The 18033-nt window shown below is 47.2% G+C and overlaps 1 protein-coding gene across 2 annotated transcripts in view; it reads left to right on the top strand.

The window, feature by feature from the left end:
* The first annotated feature begins 209 nt into the window (after nucleotides 1-209).
* TRMT44 (tRNA methyltransferase 44 homolog) overlaps nucleotides 210-18033 on the top strand; it is a 40845-nt gene continuing 23021 nt past the window's right edge. The window contains exons 1-6 of one of the 2 annotated variants that reach the window (XM_032135678.2): nucleotides 210-874; nucleotides 5890-6004; nucleotides 9051-9270; nucleotides 11403-11471; nucleotides 12311-12418; nucleotides 14141-14212. In XM_032135678.2, coding sequence (XP_031991569.1) covers nucleotides 256-874; nucleotides 5890-6004; nucleotides 9051-9270; nucleotides 11403-11471; nucleotides 12311-12418; nucleotides 14141-14212 — 1203 coding nt within the window. In that variant the 5' untranslated portion in view covers nucleotides 210-255. The remainder of the gene's footprint in view (nucleotides 875-5889; nucleotides 6005-9050; nucleotides 9271-11402; nucleotides 11472-12310; nucleotides 12419-14140; nucleotides 14213-18033) is intronic. The other variant, XM_032135679.2, reaches the window with a different exon arrangement.

Below are 18033 nucleotides of genomic sequence, written 5' to 3' on the forward strand. Positions count from 1 at the left end.
AGCTCAGATCATGTTACTATCAGGCAGCAATGCCCCTTGGGTGGATACGCAGGGAATAAAACACAGGCCAAATTCCTCATCCACACACTCCACAGTCCAACCCCCGCCAGGGAAACCAAAAGCAGGAAAGGATCCCCAGCCGTGCCATTCTCATTTCCGGTCCCAGCACCCCGCCTCCATGACGTCAACGCGCCGCGCCACCGGGCTGCGTCATCTCGGCGCGCCGCTGCCAGGGCTCTACACCTGCTGGCTGCCATGGCTGAGGTGGGCCGTACCGGGATCAGCGACCCAGGCGCGCTTCTCCCACGGGGCTTCTGGGCTGCGGTCGAAGTGTGGCTGGAGAGGCCGCAGGTGGCGAACAAACGGCTTTGCGGCGCCCGCCTGGAGGCCCGCTGGAGCGCCACCCTGCCCTACGCCGAGGCCCGCGGCCCCGGGACTAGCGCAGGCTCGGAGCAGAAGAAGCGGGGTCTGGGACACGGCCAGGGTTCCCCCGGAGGGGGCCTGGGTCCCAGGACGCTGTTAGGACCAGAGCAGTGCACGGCATGTTGCGAACTGGAGGAGGCCCAGGGCCAGTGCCAGCAAGAGGAGGCACAGAGTGAAGCCGCCTCAGTGCCCCTGAGGGACTCCGGGCACCCCGGCCATGCTGAAGGAAGGGAGGGCGACTTCCCCGCCGCAGATCTGGATTCGCTCTGGGAGGATTTCTCCCGAAGTCTCGCCAGTGGCAATTCGGAGATGCTGGCCTTCCTCACCTGCTCCGGGGCGGGATCGCAGCCAGAGGGGCAGCGTGAGCTCGACGTGGTTCTCAGAACCGTCATCCCGAAAACTAGCCCACATTGCCCCCTTACAACTCCCAGGAGGGAAATAGTCGTGCAAGGTAAGAGTGTTTTGATAGTGGACGGATACGATTAGATAAAAAAGCATTCATAGAACCTCGGGTCAATGAAAAGGTCCTAAGGGTACTAGTTCCTCTGCGATGTCCTATTGAGGTTGTTAGGTGTTTGATAGTTTTTTGAGTGGGCGCATAGAAATGTGTGTCCTTAGTACAGAAGATGGGATAATTGATTGGGGTGGTGTCTGGAAGGCTTCAAAGAGACAGTGAAGGACTAGCTGGATATTGCGTAATAACTAGGAGTTTAGCAGGTAAAGCTGTAGGTGTAAAAGTGTTGGGGACCAGCCTCAACACCACCCGTAGGGTACTCAAAGTCCGGTGGCAACGAAGGAATGAGATGAGACAGGTTAAGAGTGCGTAAAGAGTGGGGGCCGGGGGCCAATTGCAAAATGGAGGCTGCAAAAGGCTCAGAGCTCTGGTCTCCATACTATTGAGTACAATTACTTAGATCTAAGAAGCAGACGTTCAGGGCGAAACGGTGAAAGGGAGGCAGTGCATCATACGTGTAATCTATAGCAGTGGCGGTTTAAATGAATCTCCTTTGTGCTGAAACAGCATATCTTTAACTTATTGGAGAATAACTAGTGGGAGCGGGCTTAACTAGGAGCCTGCATGTCTGGCCACATTTCGGTGCTTTAGAGGAATGTCTTTCTCCTTGAATACAGTGTTTATAGATAAGACAGTAGGTCTCGCCCAGAGCATGGGAACATCATGGCGATAAGAAGGCTTTCCTCCTCAGAGCCCTCTTGTGGCTTTCCACAACTTATTGTCTCATATTTTTATGGCCAGTTTATACAGGCACCCCGTAAGCCTTTTCCCCAACATAAAAGGAGCTATTTATGCTGAGACAAGTAACTGTGAAAGAGCATGGAGACTGGATGGATGGGAACCTACTAGTCCTCAGCGTTTGTTAAATCTCTGGCATTTATTTTTACTGCCCGTGACCTTGACACTTCAGCCTCAGCCACTCTTACCTCAAACTTTATTCAGCAGCATGTGTTTCGTATTGCCACTGTAACAAATTACTGCAAATTCGTTGGTCAGTACAAAAAAATTGATTGTCTCAGTTCTGTAGGTCAGGAATCCCCGTTGGCTCTGCTGGTTTCTCCGCTGTGGGTCTCTCTCACAAGGCCAAAATCAAACAGCCTGCCAGCTGGGCTCTTATTTGGAGGTTCTGGGAAGGAATCTGTTCTCAGGCTCATTCAGTTTGTTGGTAGAATCAAGTTTTTTATGTGGGACTGGGGTCCTTGTTCCCTTGCTGGCTGTCAGTTCCTGGAGGCTTCTTTCTGGTTCTTCCATGCAGCTTCCTACATCTCAGAGCCAGCAATGGGGTTGAATCCTTCTCACACTTGGAATCTCTGTCTTCCTCTCCTGCTGCTTCTCTCCTCCGCCTCCAGCCAGAGAAAATTCTCTGCTCTTCGTGGCCCATGGAGTTAGGCCGGGCCCACCTAGGTAATCAGAGTACTCTCCCTCCTGAGGTCTGTAACCATAATCATGTTTGCAAAGTGTCCCTTTTGCCATATAATACAGTATATTCACCAGTCCTGGATATTACGGCATGGACACTTCTGGGAGGCTCTTCTGCCTACCTCAGGCAGCAATTGCTGGGAGGTACATAGTCCCCTCTAATGGCTCCCAATACTGTCTGCCTCTGTGCCTTTGTGAGACTCTAGGTGTCCACTCCTCCGGGGGCCTCTCTGCCAGTCCAGTCTAGTTTAGGAGTTCTTCCAGCTCTTATCAGCTGTGTTCTAATCTTAACCATTTTACGTTGTCCATCCACTGGACTGAAAGGACCGGAGAGGCAGTGCCCATGAGGCCTTCATGTGTAGACTTCGCTGAACAGAGAGGAAGGACTGAACTTTTTCCTTTCTTCCTCTCAGGGAGGCAGTTTTCCCTGTCAACAAGGAGTATGTTTTCAGGATTGCTTTCTATGTTCAGTTCCCACCAGGAAGGCTCACCAGAGGACCTACATCCTCCATGGAGTATAGACAGCCTGGCTTTGAATTTTGGTCTTGCCAATTATAAGCTGTATGGCTGTGGGCAGGTTATAGAGCCTCTCTGTGCCTCGGTGTCTTCATTTGTAAAATAGGATAATAATAAAATAGAGTTGCTGGAAGAGTTAAATGGAATTAGTTCATTGTAAAGTGCTTAGAATAGTTCCTGGCACATGGTGAGTGCCTAATAAGCGCTAGCTGCTGTTTGTGTGAAGTGGAGATGCTCTTGCAACTTTTGTATATTTCTTGGCCCTATTCTGGGTAAGATCACGAAGGTCTTAAGAGTAATGTGACTGTTCGAGACCAGCCTGGCCAACATAGTGAAACCTCGTCTCTACTAAAAATACAAAAAATTAGCCGGGCGTAGTGGCAGGTGCCTGTAATCCCAGCTACTCAGGAGACTGAGGCAGAAGAATGATGTGAACCCGGTGGGTGGAGGTTGCAGTGAACCAAGATCGTGCCACTGCACTCCAGCCTGGGCAGCAGAGGGGGACTCAGTCTAAAAAAAAAAAAGTAATGTGACTAAGAAATCTTAACTGTTAGTAGCAGGTGACAGGATGACACAGTGGTTAAGAACTTCTTTAGTTAAAGAACAGAATTCAGTTTGAGGCTGTGTGGATTTGAGACAGATTACTTATCTTTTTAATGCCTGGTTTTCTCATCTAGAACAGAGGTTTCAGTCGGGACAGTTTTGATCCTCAGAAGTTTGTCATTCAAACATCACATGTTCTCACTTATTCATGGGGTCTAAAAATCAAAACAATGGAACTCATGGACGTAGAGAGTGGAAGGATGGTTGCCAGAGGTTGGGAAAGGGAGTGGAGGGTTGGGGGCGAGGTGGGATGGTTAAAGTGTACGAAAAACATAGAATATGAATAACACCTAGTATATGATAGTCTAACAGGGGGCTTATAGTGAATAATAACTTAATTGTACTTTTTTTTTTTTTTTTTTTTTGAGAATAATCTCCCTCTGTGGCCCAGGCTAGAGTGCAGTGGTGTAATCTCAGCTCACTGCAACCTCCGCCTCCTGGGTTCGAGTGATTCTCCTAACTTAGCCTCCCAAGCAGCTGGGATTACAGGCATGTGCCACGACGCCCGGCTAGTTTTTGTGTTTTTCGTAGAGATGGGGTTTCACCATGTTGGCCGGACTGGTCTGCAACTCCTGACCTCATGTGATCTGCCTGCCTTGGCCTCCCAAAGTGCTGGGGTTACAGGTGTGAGCCACCGCTCCGGCCATGATTGTACATTTTTAAATAACAAAAAGAGTGTAATTGGATTGTTTGTAACACAAAGGATAAATGTTTGAGGGGATGGATGCCCCATTCTCCATGATGTGATTAGTTCACATTGCATGCCTGGATCAAAACATTTCATGTACCCCGTAAATATATATACCTGCTATGTACCCACAAAAATGAAAAGTTTAAAAATTTAAAAAATCGAAATTTATCATTGTGTAGAAACAACAGTGACAGCAGATTTGGGGTTGCCACACTGGGCAGGGAGGGAGAGGATGCTGCTGGCATCTAGTGGGTAGGGGCTAGGGCTTCTGGTAAACATGCTACAGTACACAGGACAACTCCCAACAGTAAGGAGTTATCTAGCCACACATGCCAGTGACAATGAGGCTGAGAAACCCTGATCCAGGGGATGGTGAAAATAATACTGGATGATAAAGTTGTGAGTTTTATTTTACTTTATTTTTTGTATAAATAGGGTTTTACTATGTTTCTTAGTCTGGTCTCTAACTCCTGGTTTCAAGTGAGCCTCACACCTTGGCCTTCCAAAGTGCTGGGACAACAGGCATGGGCCATCACGCCTGGTCCTTTTGCAGTTTTTAAATGAGATAATTCATGGAAAGAATGATGCATTGTGTCAGTCCTCTTCTCTCCGGTCTCACTCACAGTAAAAGCTGTACTTCTGTGAACTGCAAGGCCCTATGTGACCTGGGTGGGCCCTGTTACCTTTTGATTTCACCTTCTACCACTTGTCACCTTGTCCACGCCACTCACCTCCATTCCCCATGCATCTGAGCACACGCCTGCCCTAGGGCCTTTGCAATTGCTGCTCCTGTGTCTGAAACATTCTTCTTCCAGGTGCCCCATGGCACACTCCCTGACCTCCTTCGGCTCTCTGCACAAATGTCACCTTACTAGGGAGGACTTCCCTGGCCACCCTGTATTCCATAGCAGTAGACTCTGATAGAGTTTTCTCGGCCCCACACTGCTTGCTTTCCATCTGAATCCACTCAGCCCCTTCAGCCTCTGCCTCCTTTTGGCAGGTCTTGTTCTTTCATCTGCTGTGGAAGGTGAACCACAGTTGTGCATACTTGGCCTGTAAAGTGTATATTCCTCTTTAACTGAGAGTTTGCATTTTTTTTAATATCAAAGGTAAACACGATTGATTTTAGAGATAGAACTTTATACAACCAAACCTTAAGTATCCACCCAAACTGACAGAATGCTGTAAATTTAGCTTAGGAATATGCCACTCTGCTTTTATTTTAATGGGAAGGTGACTGCAAAGTCCCTACATGCAGCGAGGGCTCCACACAACATAAAGCCGTTGTTAGGAAGGCCTGGACTGATACCCACTTTCTGAACTGGCCTCTGACGGCTGAGCAGCGTTCTGTGCCTTGCTCACACTCGAAGATCATGGTCAGGCTGTGGCAGACACTCAGCTAGGGCAGAGGTCCCCTGTCTTCTCTGATTGTAGCTCTCAGGTTCCCATAGAGTCCACATTGGCTGGCTCTTCCCTCATGTCCTGGCTCATGCATCTCTCAACAGATACTTGCAGAGAATGGCTGCTGTGTGCCTGGCACATTCTAGGCTCTGGGCTGTAGCAGTGAATGAAAGACAAAAGCTCCTCTCCTGGAGTGCCATTGTGAATAGAGTGCTGGGGGATTGAAAGCATCGTGCTTGACTCATCCCTATTTTTAATACTGCTTCTAATGAGACGGCAGCTAGGCAGTAGTAATTTGTCCTTCTTCTCTTTTTCTTTCCAGATGTCCTCAGTGGAACCGTAACGTTTTTGCCTTTGGAAGAAGATGATGAGGGGAACTTAAAGGTTAAGATGAGCAATGTGTATCAAATTCAGCTCAGTCATAGCAAAGAAGAATGGTAAGAGCTGGACAGTGGACTCCTAGTTTTATGGTTTCCATTGAGGATTTCTTTAGGTAGCCAAAGGATTCTGGGTTGCCAGAGAGCTTAAGGTCGTGTCTCTGAGGTGGTTATGGTTTGTAGGAATGCAGCTGCTAGCTTGTGTGCCCATGCCATGTTGCTCTTCCTGTTGGTGCCTAGCCTCGAGTCTGGGTGGTCACAGCCTGGCTGGGGTCTCTGATCTCTACCTTCCCTGTGGCTGTGATGATCAGCAGCCCTCAGTGTTAGCTCTGAAGTCAAACTCAAATTTCTTTATGGTTATTGTTATTATTATTATTGAGACAGTCTTACACTGTTGCCCAGGCTGGAGTGCATTGGTGCCATCTCGTTTCACTGCAGTGTCTACCTCCAGCATTGAAGTGATTCTTGTGCCTCAGTCTCCACAGTACAGGCACCCACCGCCACACCCGGCTAATTTTTGTATTTTAGTAGAGACGGGGTTTCGCCATGTTGGCCAGGCTGGTCTCAAACTCCTGACCTCAGGTGATCCACCTGCCTTGGCCTCCCAAAGTGCTGAGATTTCAGGCATGAGCCACCACGCCCAGCCTATTTTGTTATTTTTTATGACTTAGTAATGGGGAATAGGTGATGGTTCCTTCTATAGTAAGTATTCAGTGATACTTACTATAAAGCAACAGTTTAATAAGCACCCTTAATTCCATATGGTATTTGGGCCTGTATAGAAAGTATAAAATTTAATTCATACCGTTTGGTATTTTTAAAACGAAAAAGTCAGAGGGGTGAATTCATTCATGACTCGTCAGCTGATATTTTCCTGAGTGCTGCATCCAACCTGTACTTTCTGAAACAGTCATAATGTCTGAGTAACTGGAATGAGTTTGCCCGGGGCTTCCTAGAAAGCAGAGGAGTGTGGCGAGAAGAGCGTGGGCTTCCCACTAGCAGTGTGGTCTTGGGTATGTGTTCTACCTCCTGGCCCTCCGTCTGCTCACCTTGAAATGGGTTTAATCATTCCTGAGCCTCTGAGGAGGTGGCAGGGCTGGGCCTCACATGGACCTGTTGCAGCCTTCGTGCTTGAAAGGGGTGCTCAGGCCCTGTAACATGAAGCCCTTTGAGAACCATCCAGAGGTTGCCCCGAGTTGTCAGGGGATCCTGCCCTGAGGTCCCTTCCTGCCAGCATGCCCTTGTTGGAGAGTGGGAAGTGAGAGCAGACACTAGGAGAAGCCATGCTTACCTGTGCCAGGCACCTCCGTGCTCGGCGATGCTGAGCTGTGTGCCCGTTAGCCAGAAAGTGGTGCCTGTCTTGGGTGCAGTGGGCACCTGGTGCAGGGCGGGGTTGCAGGAGGTGCTTGGCATGTGCCTGTTACGTTGGAGTGACTTTCATTGCTCTTTGACAAGCTACTGAGGACATGGCTGCTGCTCCTGTCTTCCCAGGGTGGCATTTCTAGTCAGCATGGGAGTGACCTTCACTGCTCTTTGATGAGCTACCGAGGACGTGGCTGCTGCCCCCACCTTCCCAGGGTGGCATTTCTAGTCGTAGCCTCACTGGGCCGCTGTTCCTCGCAGTCTCTGGGCACAGGTCACACTGAGTTGGACACAAATGAGGGGCTCCACTGTCGATGTGTGTGCTTCTTTGCAGCTTGATTCATTTTCAGCAACATTTGTTGTGTGCCCAGCATGTGCTAGGGCTGGCACGCAGCAGGAAGTGAGTCTCCTGGGGCAGTGGAGAATATCTGCTCCCATACTAGGTGGTGCAGGGGGGAAAACTCAGCCGAGCAGGACTGTGTCCCCTCATTAGAAATGGCAGAGTGTGGCCGAGGTATGTGGGAAGGCCTCTGAGAAGGGACATGGAAGAGAGGCGGATGAAGGAGGAGGCCATATGGACCTCTGGGGGACCCTGGGGAAGAGCATGAGGCCCAGGGAAGAGCGAGGAACGCCCCTTGGGCAGAATCTGTCTGCAGCGTGCAGGGGCCACCAAAGTTAGCGTCAGGCCCAGCAGGAATGCTTCTGGACTGAGCAGGGCAGACTTCACAGTCCCGAGCAGGGAGCTGGGCCAGGGGAAAAGTTCAGACCCACTCTGGGGTTGACTCTCTGGAGAATCTTCTGGAAGTGACTTGGGTCCCTCTGATGCACCGTGGTGGCAGAAAACCTGGAAACCACAGCTCTCACCAGACGGACCACTTGCCATTGTCCCTGCAGTGGGGCCATGCTGCTGTCGCGCCCTCAGCACACTTGTGAGGCCCTCCGGTTCTGCCCCGCTCACCCAGTGTCTGGGATCTGCTTGTTCTTAGGAATGTCCATTGAATGCCACTTTTATTGTAGCTTTCTCTCATCTGCCCAGCAAACTTAATGCCCTCCCCTTCCTTGTGCTGCCCCAAACGTAGCCCTTGGACAGTGTATTGTTATCTGGGTTTGTATCTGTCCCGCCAGTCCTCCCAAGGATTGTGAGCTTTTACTTATTGATTGAATGCATCCATGAACAGTGCCTGCTATGTGTCAGCACTGCTGGGACCTGGGGGTGGAGCAGTGAGCAAGACAGACCGAAGCCCCCCGCCGTCGTGAACCTTCTGATGGCAGAAGACATGTGAAAGACAAAATAAGCTGGCAAAATGCACAGCAGCCTTTATGTCTGTGGCCGAGCATTTCGCCTTCTGGCAAGTAGCTGTTCGGTGAGCTAGTATACTCATGTGAATTGCACGTGTGAAAATGGTAAAGAATAGAAATGTTAGGAAAATCCTCGGACACTTAGACCGTGGCTCCTTGGGCATGAAGCAGCAGGAGAGAGGCCTTTATTTGTTCGGCCGCCTCAGGGGCTTTGCGGTGTGTAAATATGTTCTTAACAAAGTTTGCAAGAAAAGAGGGATTCTCTGTGCTTTTTACATGTTTTTCTCTATTAGATGAAAGTTCTGCAACTAGTTTTAGTTCGTTTTATGTTTTTGGTAATATAGATGTCTTAGCTTCTGTTTTCTTCATTAGGTAAATAAATAGATAATTTTAAAATAAGAATTGAACATATCTGTGCTTATTCATATTTCTCTTATTTTTAAAGGTTCATATCTGTTTTAATTTTCTGTCCAGAAAGATGGCATTCAGATGGAATCGTGTATCCCAAACCCACGTGGCTTGGAGAAGAGTTGCTGGCCAAGTTGGCCAAGTGGTCTGTAGAGAATAAGAAGAGTGACTTTAAAAGCACCCTTTCCCTCATCTCCATTATGAAGTATAGCAAGGCTTACCAGGAACTTAAAGAGAAGTATAAGGAAATGGTTAAGGTAATTCTGGTGGAGAATGTCTGATTTTTCCCCCTTCATGATTTTCTTTTCTTTCTTTCTTTCTTTCTTTTTTTTTTTTTTGCAACAGTCTTGTTCTGTCACCCCAAAAAAAGGGCCAGAGTGAAGTGGTGTGATCTTGGCTCACTGCAACCTCTGCCTCCTGGGTTCAAGAGATTCTCCTGCCTCAGCCTCTTGACTTGCTGGGACAGGAACAGGAACACGCCACCATGCCTGGCTAATTTTTTGTATTTTTATTAGAGATGAAGTTTCACCATGTTGCCCAGACTGGTCTTGAACTCCTGAGCTCAGGCAATCCGCCGTCTTGGCCTCCCAAAGTGCTAAGATTACAGGCGTGAGCCACCGTGCCCAGCTCCCCCTTAATTTAAATGAGGTAAAATAATCAAACTCTGCCAGGTAAAATTGTTTTTCCTGTTGCAGGCTGTACTTTGACATACTTAGGGGTGCACACCATAAAAACATAGACAGATATTATAATGGAAAAGGATTGATCTTTACTTGTATATTATTTGTTTTCAAGAGACCTAAAGGGAAATATTTAATTAAAAAGTAATGGAATCTTGAAAAAAATGGCTACATTACCATAATTCTTTGTATAAACTTAAATATATTTTAAAAAAATATATGAAAAGTTAAAGTACAAAAGAGCTCCCAAAAGGAGATACATTTCATGATAACGTGTGCTTAAATTTTCTATCTAAGACGTAAAAACTGTATAACAAGAAACATCTGTGTTGCAGGAAGTCAGGGACCCCAAATTGGGGGTGGGTTCCCCGAATACATCTGTGTGTTTATGCCCAGCTTAAGGCAGAAGGCATTGCTGGTAGAGTCAAAGCTACTTACTATTCTTCTTAGTTCCCATCTTCCTCCCCCTCCTGGGAGTAACCACAATTTGTCATTTCCATGTTTTTTTTGTTTTTGTTTTTGTTTGTTTTTTTTTGAGACAGGATCTCACTCTGTCGCCTAGGCTGGAGTGCAGTGGTGCAATCTCGGCTCACTGCAGACTCAACCTCCTGGGCTCAAGCGATTCTCCCAGCTCAACCTCCCTAATAGCTGGGACCACAGGCGCATGCTACCATGCCTGGCTAATTTTTTGTATTTTTTGTAGAGACAAAGTTTTGCCGTGTTTCCCAGGCTGTTCTCGAATTCCTGGGCTCAAGTGTTCTGCCCGCTTTGGCCGCCTAAAGTGCTGGGATTACAGGCGTGAGCCCCTGTGCCCAGCTTCCACGTATTTTTTTAATCAGTCACCTCTTGCTCTGTAACAAAAGCACCCCAAAGGTCACAGGCTTAAAGCTGTGACCTTTCATTATTGCTGAAGCACCTGTGGGTCCCTGAGGTTGGCTGACTGAGGCTGGGCTCCCTCCCACATCCTGGCCTCGTGGTGCTTTGCCATCTTGTTAGCTATTTAGTACTGTCCAGAAGGTACTTTTTATGTTTTTCCAGCTTTTGGAATTGTTTCTAGTGAGGTGGTTCATCTGTATTGTCTAAGGCACTGTGACTGGAAATAGAAATTTCAACTTTCAACATTGGCCGTTGGTTTTTCCTCTTTTGCCTAATGCCGGTTCTGAACACGACTAATTTTAATAATGAGAGCTCATTTTTGCACAGCTAGTGCTTTACAGTTTTCAGAGCACCTTGATTATCCTGTGTGTTAGTTGAGGCATGGGCTTTATCCCTGTTTGACAGGTAGGGCGACAGCAGCCACTGATGGACCAGGGGCTGGAGCACTGGTCTCCTAGTTCGTGGCTCGCGGCTTTCCCTGCCCTAGTTTCACTCCCGCGCCTAGTTTCCTTGTTCGTTGCCCTTATCTGCATAGACAGTGAGCACAGTGTAGCTAAGTGTTTCTTCTATGTCCACTGCATCAGCTAAATGCCTTAGGTACATTTTGTTGATTGTGAAATCTTGCTTTGGATTGCATTGTTCTTGGCATGCCTTGTTTCTTTATGTAAATCTTTTATTGTAAGAAACCAGTTGTGAATTCCTACCTTTGAGCTTATATTTCCTATTTTAGTGCATGATTAGTCCAGTTTGATTTATGCTTTATAGGGATACTTAAGTATTGGGAAATGGTGGGGAAACTGAACAATTTACGTTTGCTCTTGAAACTGTTTTAGGTGTGGCCTGAAGTCACTGATCCTGAGAAGTTCGTGTATGAAGATGTGGCTATCGCAGCATACCTGCTGGTAAGGGTGTAAGCGACCTCAGCTTCTCTGGAGTGGGTGGAGGTTGCTACAGGCAGATGCTCCCAGTAGTGAAGGACATTTTCCAAATCCATAACTGCTGGTGCTCACAGTTCTGCTGGCCAAGGTTGGTTACCCATGTAATGGTTTGGCTTCATGTGGTCCTTTTGACATGTGTACAACAAGTTTGGGTTGAAACCTGACTGCGGGTTCAAACTTGACCTGAAGGCGGAACTGTATGTCCGCACTCAGTAGTCATCGTGGAGGCGCCGGCTGGCACAGGGAAGCACTGAGGAACGCGTGTCTTCCGGCCCTGGCCTAAAACCTTCTAGCCCTTTCCTCAGCTGGCTCGCTAGCTGGCAACATTTGGACATGCTCTCTGATTTAATTGTCTTGGTTTACTTATCTAGAAGAATATTTAGAGTAGGCTGGGTTTGGTGGCTCACGCCTGTAATTCCCAGCACTTTGGGAGGCCAAGGTGGGCGGATCACTTGAGGTCAGGAGTTTGAGACCAGCCTGGCCAACATGGTGAAATCCCATCTCTACTAAAAATACAAAATTAGCCAAGCGTGGTGGCAGGTGCCCATAGTTCCAGCTACTGGGGAGGCTGAGGCAGGAGAATTGCTTGAACCCAGGAGGCAGAGGTTGCAGTGAGCCGAGATTGCATCATTGCACTCCGGCCTGGGCGGCAAGAGCAATACTCCATCTCAAAAAAAGAAAAAAAAAATGTTTAGTGTAGATAATTTCCAGTTTCCTTTCACTCAGAGTTCAGTTTGTGTCTGAATTATTCTTGCGTAGAGTGAATTACCACCTGACTTTGTTTTGTTTTTCTCTTCACTTAGATTCTATGGGAAGAAGAAAGGGCTGAGAGGGGACTAACTGCCAGGCAGTCCTTTGTGGACCTGGGATGTGGAAATGGCCTCCTGGTCCACATCCTGAGCAGTGAGGGGGTAAGGCCCGGCTCCATCACCTTTTCTGGTAACTTGTCCAGAGTTTGCTCAAGTCAGGCAGAGGGTTCACTGACATCTTTTTCTGCTGATACAGCCTGGATTTGGAGTCAGCCAGCTATCAGAGTAGGTAGACTTATAAATTTCTGTTAATTTGATAAACAAACAGCTCCTAAAACTAGGGAAACGTGGTGATCTCATTGGACCTAAGAGGAAGTCCCCAGGCCCCGGCATGGACCTATAAGATGACAGGCTTTGAGTAGTATGGATGTTTTTTTGCTGTCAGATTTTTCTTTTGAAACCCACCGTCTCAAGGAGCTGGAGGGAGATAAAAAGCAAGGCAGGTTCTGCACTTGAGAAGCTTCAGGCCAGGCATGGGGCTCACACCTGCAATCCCAGCACTTGGGTGGCCAAGGTGAGTGGATCACTTGAGCCCAGGAGGTTGAGACCAGCCTGGGCAACATAGTGAAACCCTGTCTCTGCAAAAAAGTAAAAACAAATAAGAGAAGCTTCAGTTCTGGCTCGGACAGCCAGTCATGTATACACAGACTACAGTATGGAACAGTGTGGTACTGGGTTTTGCCCTCATTTTCTGGGATGTTCAGCTGATGGCAGTGAAAGCACTCTTGGGCTGAGAGTGGCACCTGCCCAGGTAGCAGGGTCAGTAGGGGTGGGTGTCTTGTGCCTGGAGCTTCCTGCCAGCAACTCATACCCCTCCTGGTGCGTCCAGCGCATCAGGTGCCATTACCCCATGATATGATGGCCTGCTTAGCCACTTCCTGCTAGGTGGCAACAGCTGGAACCTGCAGCCCAGTCTTGGTACCAAACTGATTTTCTTCCTGCTGTACTGTATAGTACTGTACTGATAGGCTGCACATATTTATCTACACCTGTAAGAGCTTGAAATGGTTGTTACAATGCTTCAAGTGTGTTATTAAAGAATGAGTTTCTAATCATAATACCTATAAGCTGGTTGTGGGGGTGGTAGCGTATCAGGTGGCAGCTTGGAAGCCGGTACCTGGAGACAGCTGGGAGGTGTCTCGTGCACCCCTCTTCTTCTGCAGGCTTGGAATAAATACGTTTGCCCTATGAGAGCCAATGAGTGTGGCCAAGGTGCAAGAAGAGCCGGCAGCTGACCTTGACTGAGAGCAGAGAATTGGCTCACATTCTCAGGTGTGCTCCCTGGGGCACTGGCCCTGGAAATGTTCCCACACTAAAAGCCACTGTGGTCACTCAACTCCATGTCCCATCTTGAAGACTCATAATGACCATTAGCACAGTACACCTTCTTACCTGCCTTGCAGGGGTGTGGGTGTCTGTTTTAGACAGCTGAGAAATTCTGGTGCCATCCACGAATGCTAATGACACACTTGAAAAAGGGCATTGTAACAACCATTCCAAGCTCTTAGAGGCATAGGCAAATATGTGCAGCCCATCAGTACAGTACTGTACAGTACAGCAGGAAGAAAATCAGCTTGGTACCACCAGACTGGGCTGCAGGTTCCAGCTGTTGCTGCTGGCAGGAAGTGGCTAAGCTGGCCATCGTATCACGGGGTAATGGCACCTGGTGCGCTGGACGCATCAGGAGGGGTATGAGTTGCTGGCAGGAAGCTCTTCTCTTGCCCTTTGTCCTGCTGGCAGTGCCTGCACAACTTTAATGTGTTCTTGCTAACTTATTATGAAGTACTAAGCTTAACCTTTGATTTCTAAAATTAATTTTTTCAGCATCCAGGCAGAGGGATTGATGTCCGAAGAAGAAAAATCTGGGACATGTATGGACCACAAACTCAGTTAGAGGTACCGTCTTTATTACGCATGCCCTTGATCTCAGCATGGCTTAGCTCCCAGTGGGAATTGCTGTAATGAATGTGTCTCTTTGTATAGGTCAAGCAGACATGCTGATAGTAAACCTTCACATTAATCTAAGTGCTCTGAAATTAGAGAAGAGAAAAAGAGAGATGAAACTACACTTTGCAGAACCTTCTAGTTAAACTGACTGAAGGGCGCTGACCTCCAGGCGGAAGTGCTGTCTCTCCCTGAGTCTGTTGGTGCCGTTTGTATCTTGTGTGGGGTGCTCCCGTGCCGCCTTGAGGTGAGGGCTGTGCCCCGTGCATTTTGCGAAGTCTTCTCCAAGGCCTCCCGAAGGCTGCTCGTTCAGTCAGCAAGCAATTAGTACCCTGCCTGCCAGGACTGCACCAGGGATGGGGACATCTGCAGATGAGCCACAAAGGGTGGTGGCTGTGACAGGGCTGGGATAGAAGGTTTAGAGGGCTGTGGGGACTCAGAGGAGGGGCTTAACCCCACTTGGGGCCTCTGAGAAGGCTTCTTGGAGCACCCCCATGAGCAAGTGGAGGCAGCCAGGTGCCCAGCACAGAAGCGAGGTGCCCCCGTGGTGGGATCACCTCCAGGCACACAGATGATGTGTAGGGCAGACTGTGCAGTCCCACGTAGTTTCTCTCGTATCTTTGGGCCAGTCCTCTTTACCCTTCACGTTTCCCTTTTTTAGGACTTGAAACAGACAGTCTCACTTTTCTTAATGCCCCCACCCAGAGATAAGCACTCTCTTTTATTTAGGGAAATCAATATGTACACATTTACAGTTTTAAAAAATAATATTTATGACCATGGTGTATACAGAACTTTGACCCTGGCTGCGTGTGCTTGTTTAACATCCCGTTCTAGGCATTTTCTGAAGGTCTTTGACAATTATTTGCAAGCATGTTGTTAATGGCCGTATAGTGCTCCGTTGAATTGTAGGTAACAACACAAGTACAGCTGACCCGTGAACAACATGGGATTGAACTCTGTGGGCCACTTTTATGCAATTTTTTTTCAATAAATGCATTGGAAAATTTTTTTGGAAATTTGCAACAATTTGAAAAAACTTACAGATGAAATGCATAACCTAGAAATATTGAAAAAAATTCAGAAAAAGTTAAATATGTCCTGAATGCATTAAATATACATACATACTAGTCTATTTTACCATTTACAACCATGAAATATACACAAATCTATTATAAGAGGTTAAAATCTATCAAAACTTACACAAACCCAGACTGTATGTGGTGTCATTCTCTGTCATGAGAAACGCGAACGTAAAGATGCAGTATTGAATCATAATTGCATGAAACTAACTGTAGTCCATTCTGTGCTACTGTAAAATTTCCTGGTCACTGCTCGTTGCTACTGCAGTGAGCCCAAGTGTTGCAAGTGCCCATTTAAAAGGCTGTGTGACACCGATCACCTCCGTGGCACCAGCTCATTCCTCCAGTCAGTTGCATAGCCCAGTGAAACGTGATCTCTGGTATTTTCCAACATGTTTGGTGCAATACTGTAAACCTCGAGTAGCACCACGGGACCCATACACAATGCCACTAGTGATGCTGGAAGTCTCCCAAGAAGCAGAGAAAAGTTATGGCATTAGAAGAAATGGCTGAGTTCCTTGATATGTCTTACAGATTTCGGTCTGCAGCTGCAGTTGCCCACCATTTCAAGATAAATGAATCCAGTGTAAGGACCGTTGTAAAAAAAAAAAAAAAAAGAGAGAGGGAAAGAAATTTGTGAAACTGTCACTGCAGCTACACCAGCAGGCAGGAAAACCTTCACTTTTTGCAAAATACCTTTTCATCTCATATCTAGAATGCAGCTTTGATGTGGTTGCAGGATTCCTGCAAGAAAAGCATACATACAGACTCTAACATGATTTGAGAAAAGGTGAAGTCATTATATGACAAAGCAGAAAGAAGGTGAAGGTTCTAAAGCTGGAGAATTTAATGCCAACAAAAGATGATTTGGTAGTTTTAGAAAGTGACTTGGGTTTTAAAAATATCTAGATAACTAGGAGGAATATCTAGAAGGAATAGCTTCAGCTGACCAAGAAGCAGCAGATGAGTTCCCAGACGCCATTAAGAAAAATCACCAGAGAGGCCAGGTGTGGTGGCTCATGCCTGTAATCTTAGCACTTTGGGAGCCCAAGGCTGGAGGATCGCTTGAGGCCAGGAGTTCAAGACCAGTCTGGGCAACATAGCAAGACACCCCCTCACCTATCTCTACAAAAAATAAAGCATTATAAAAAGAAAATCATCAAGGAGAAAGGATGTCTGCCTGAACAGATTTGTAATGCAGATGAAAGTACCCTATTCTGGAAAAAAATGCCAAAAAGGAGAGAAGTAAGCCCCAGAATTTAAGGCAGGAAGGGACAGGCTAGGTCTGCTGTTCTGTGCAAATGCAATCAGATTTATGATCAGGACTGCCCTTATCTGTAAAGCTGCTAAGCCCCGGTCTTGAAAGGAAAAGAGAAACACCAGCTGCCAGTCGCTTGATTGTACAAGAAGGCCTGGGCAGCAAGAACTCTATTGTGGTTTCATCAAGGCTTTGTCTCTGAAGTCAGGAAGTACCTTGTTAGTAAGGGACTACCTTTTAAAGTTCTGTTGATATTGGACAATGCTCCTGGCCACCCAGAACCTCTTGAGTTAACACCAATGGTGTTGATGTGGTCTGCTTGACCCCAAACACAGCATCTCTTTTCAGCCTCTAGATCAGAGAGTTACAAGGACCTTTAAGCCTCATTATGCACAGTATTCAATGGAAAGGATTGGATGCTGTGGAAGAGAACTACAAGAGAGAATATCATGAAAATCCTGCAAGGATTTTACCATTGAAGACACCGTCATTGCTACAGAAAAGGCCATGAAAGCTACCGAGCCTGAAACAAATTCCCGCCAGAGAAAATGGTGTCCAGATGTTGGCCTGACTTCACAGGATTTACAACAGAGCCAGTCAAGGAAATCATGAAAGAGTTATGGATATGGCAAAGGTGGGCGATGAAGAGTGGAAGTGTTGTGCCTGACTTCACAGGATTTACAACAGAACCAGTCAAGGAAATCATGAGAGACTGTGGATATGGCAAACAAAGGCAGGAGATGAAGAGTGCAAGATACGGATCTTGAGAAATTCAGGAGCTAATAGACACCACTCCAGAGGAATTAACTACAGACGACCTGATGGAGATGAGTGCTTCCAACCGAGCGCCAGATGATGAAGAAGAATATGTAAAAGAGACAGCGCCAGAAAGCAAGTTGGCAGCAGACAGTTTGGCAGAAGGGTCCTGATTATTCAAGACTGCGTTTGACTTCTTTTATGACATAGACTCTTCTGCGATATGCACTGAAACTAAAGGAAATGGTGGAAGAAGGACTGGCACTGATAGAAACATTTTTAGAGAAACTAAAAAGTAAAGCAGACAGAAATTATGATGTACTTCCATGAAGTTACACTGAATGTGCCTGCCTCTCCTGCCTCCCTTCCACCTCCTCCATGTCTTCCACACCTGAGACAGCAAGACCCGCCCCTTCTCTTCCTCCTCCTCAGCCTGCTCGGTGTGAAGAGGGTGGAGATGAAGATCTTTGTGATGGTCGGTCCACTTCCACTCAATGAATAGTTAATTTTCCCTTTCTTATGATTTTCTTTTCTTTTCTTTTCTTTTCTTTCCTTTTTTTTTTTTTTTTGAGACGGAGTCTCGCTCTGTCACCCAGGCTGGAGTGCAGTGGTGTGATCTAGGTTCACTGCAACCTCTGCCTTCCAGGTTCAAGCAGTTCAGCCTCTCGAGTAGCTGG

This window comes from Hylobates moloch, unplaced genomic scaffold (genome assembly GCF_009828535.3).
Source record: "Hylobates moloch isolate HMO894 unplaced genomic scaffold, HMol_V3 SCAFFOLD_17, whole genome shotgun sequence".
Taxonomy (NCBI): Eukaryota; Metazoa; Chordata; class Mammalia; order Primates; family Hylobatidae; genus Hylobates; species Hylobates moloch.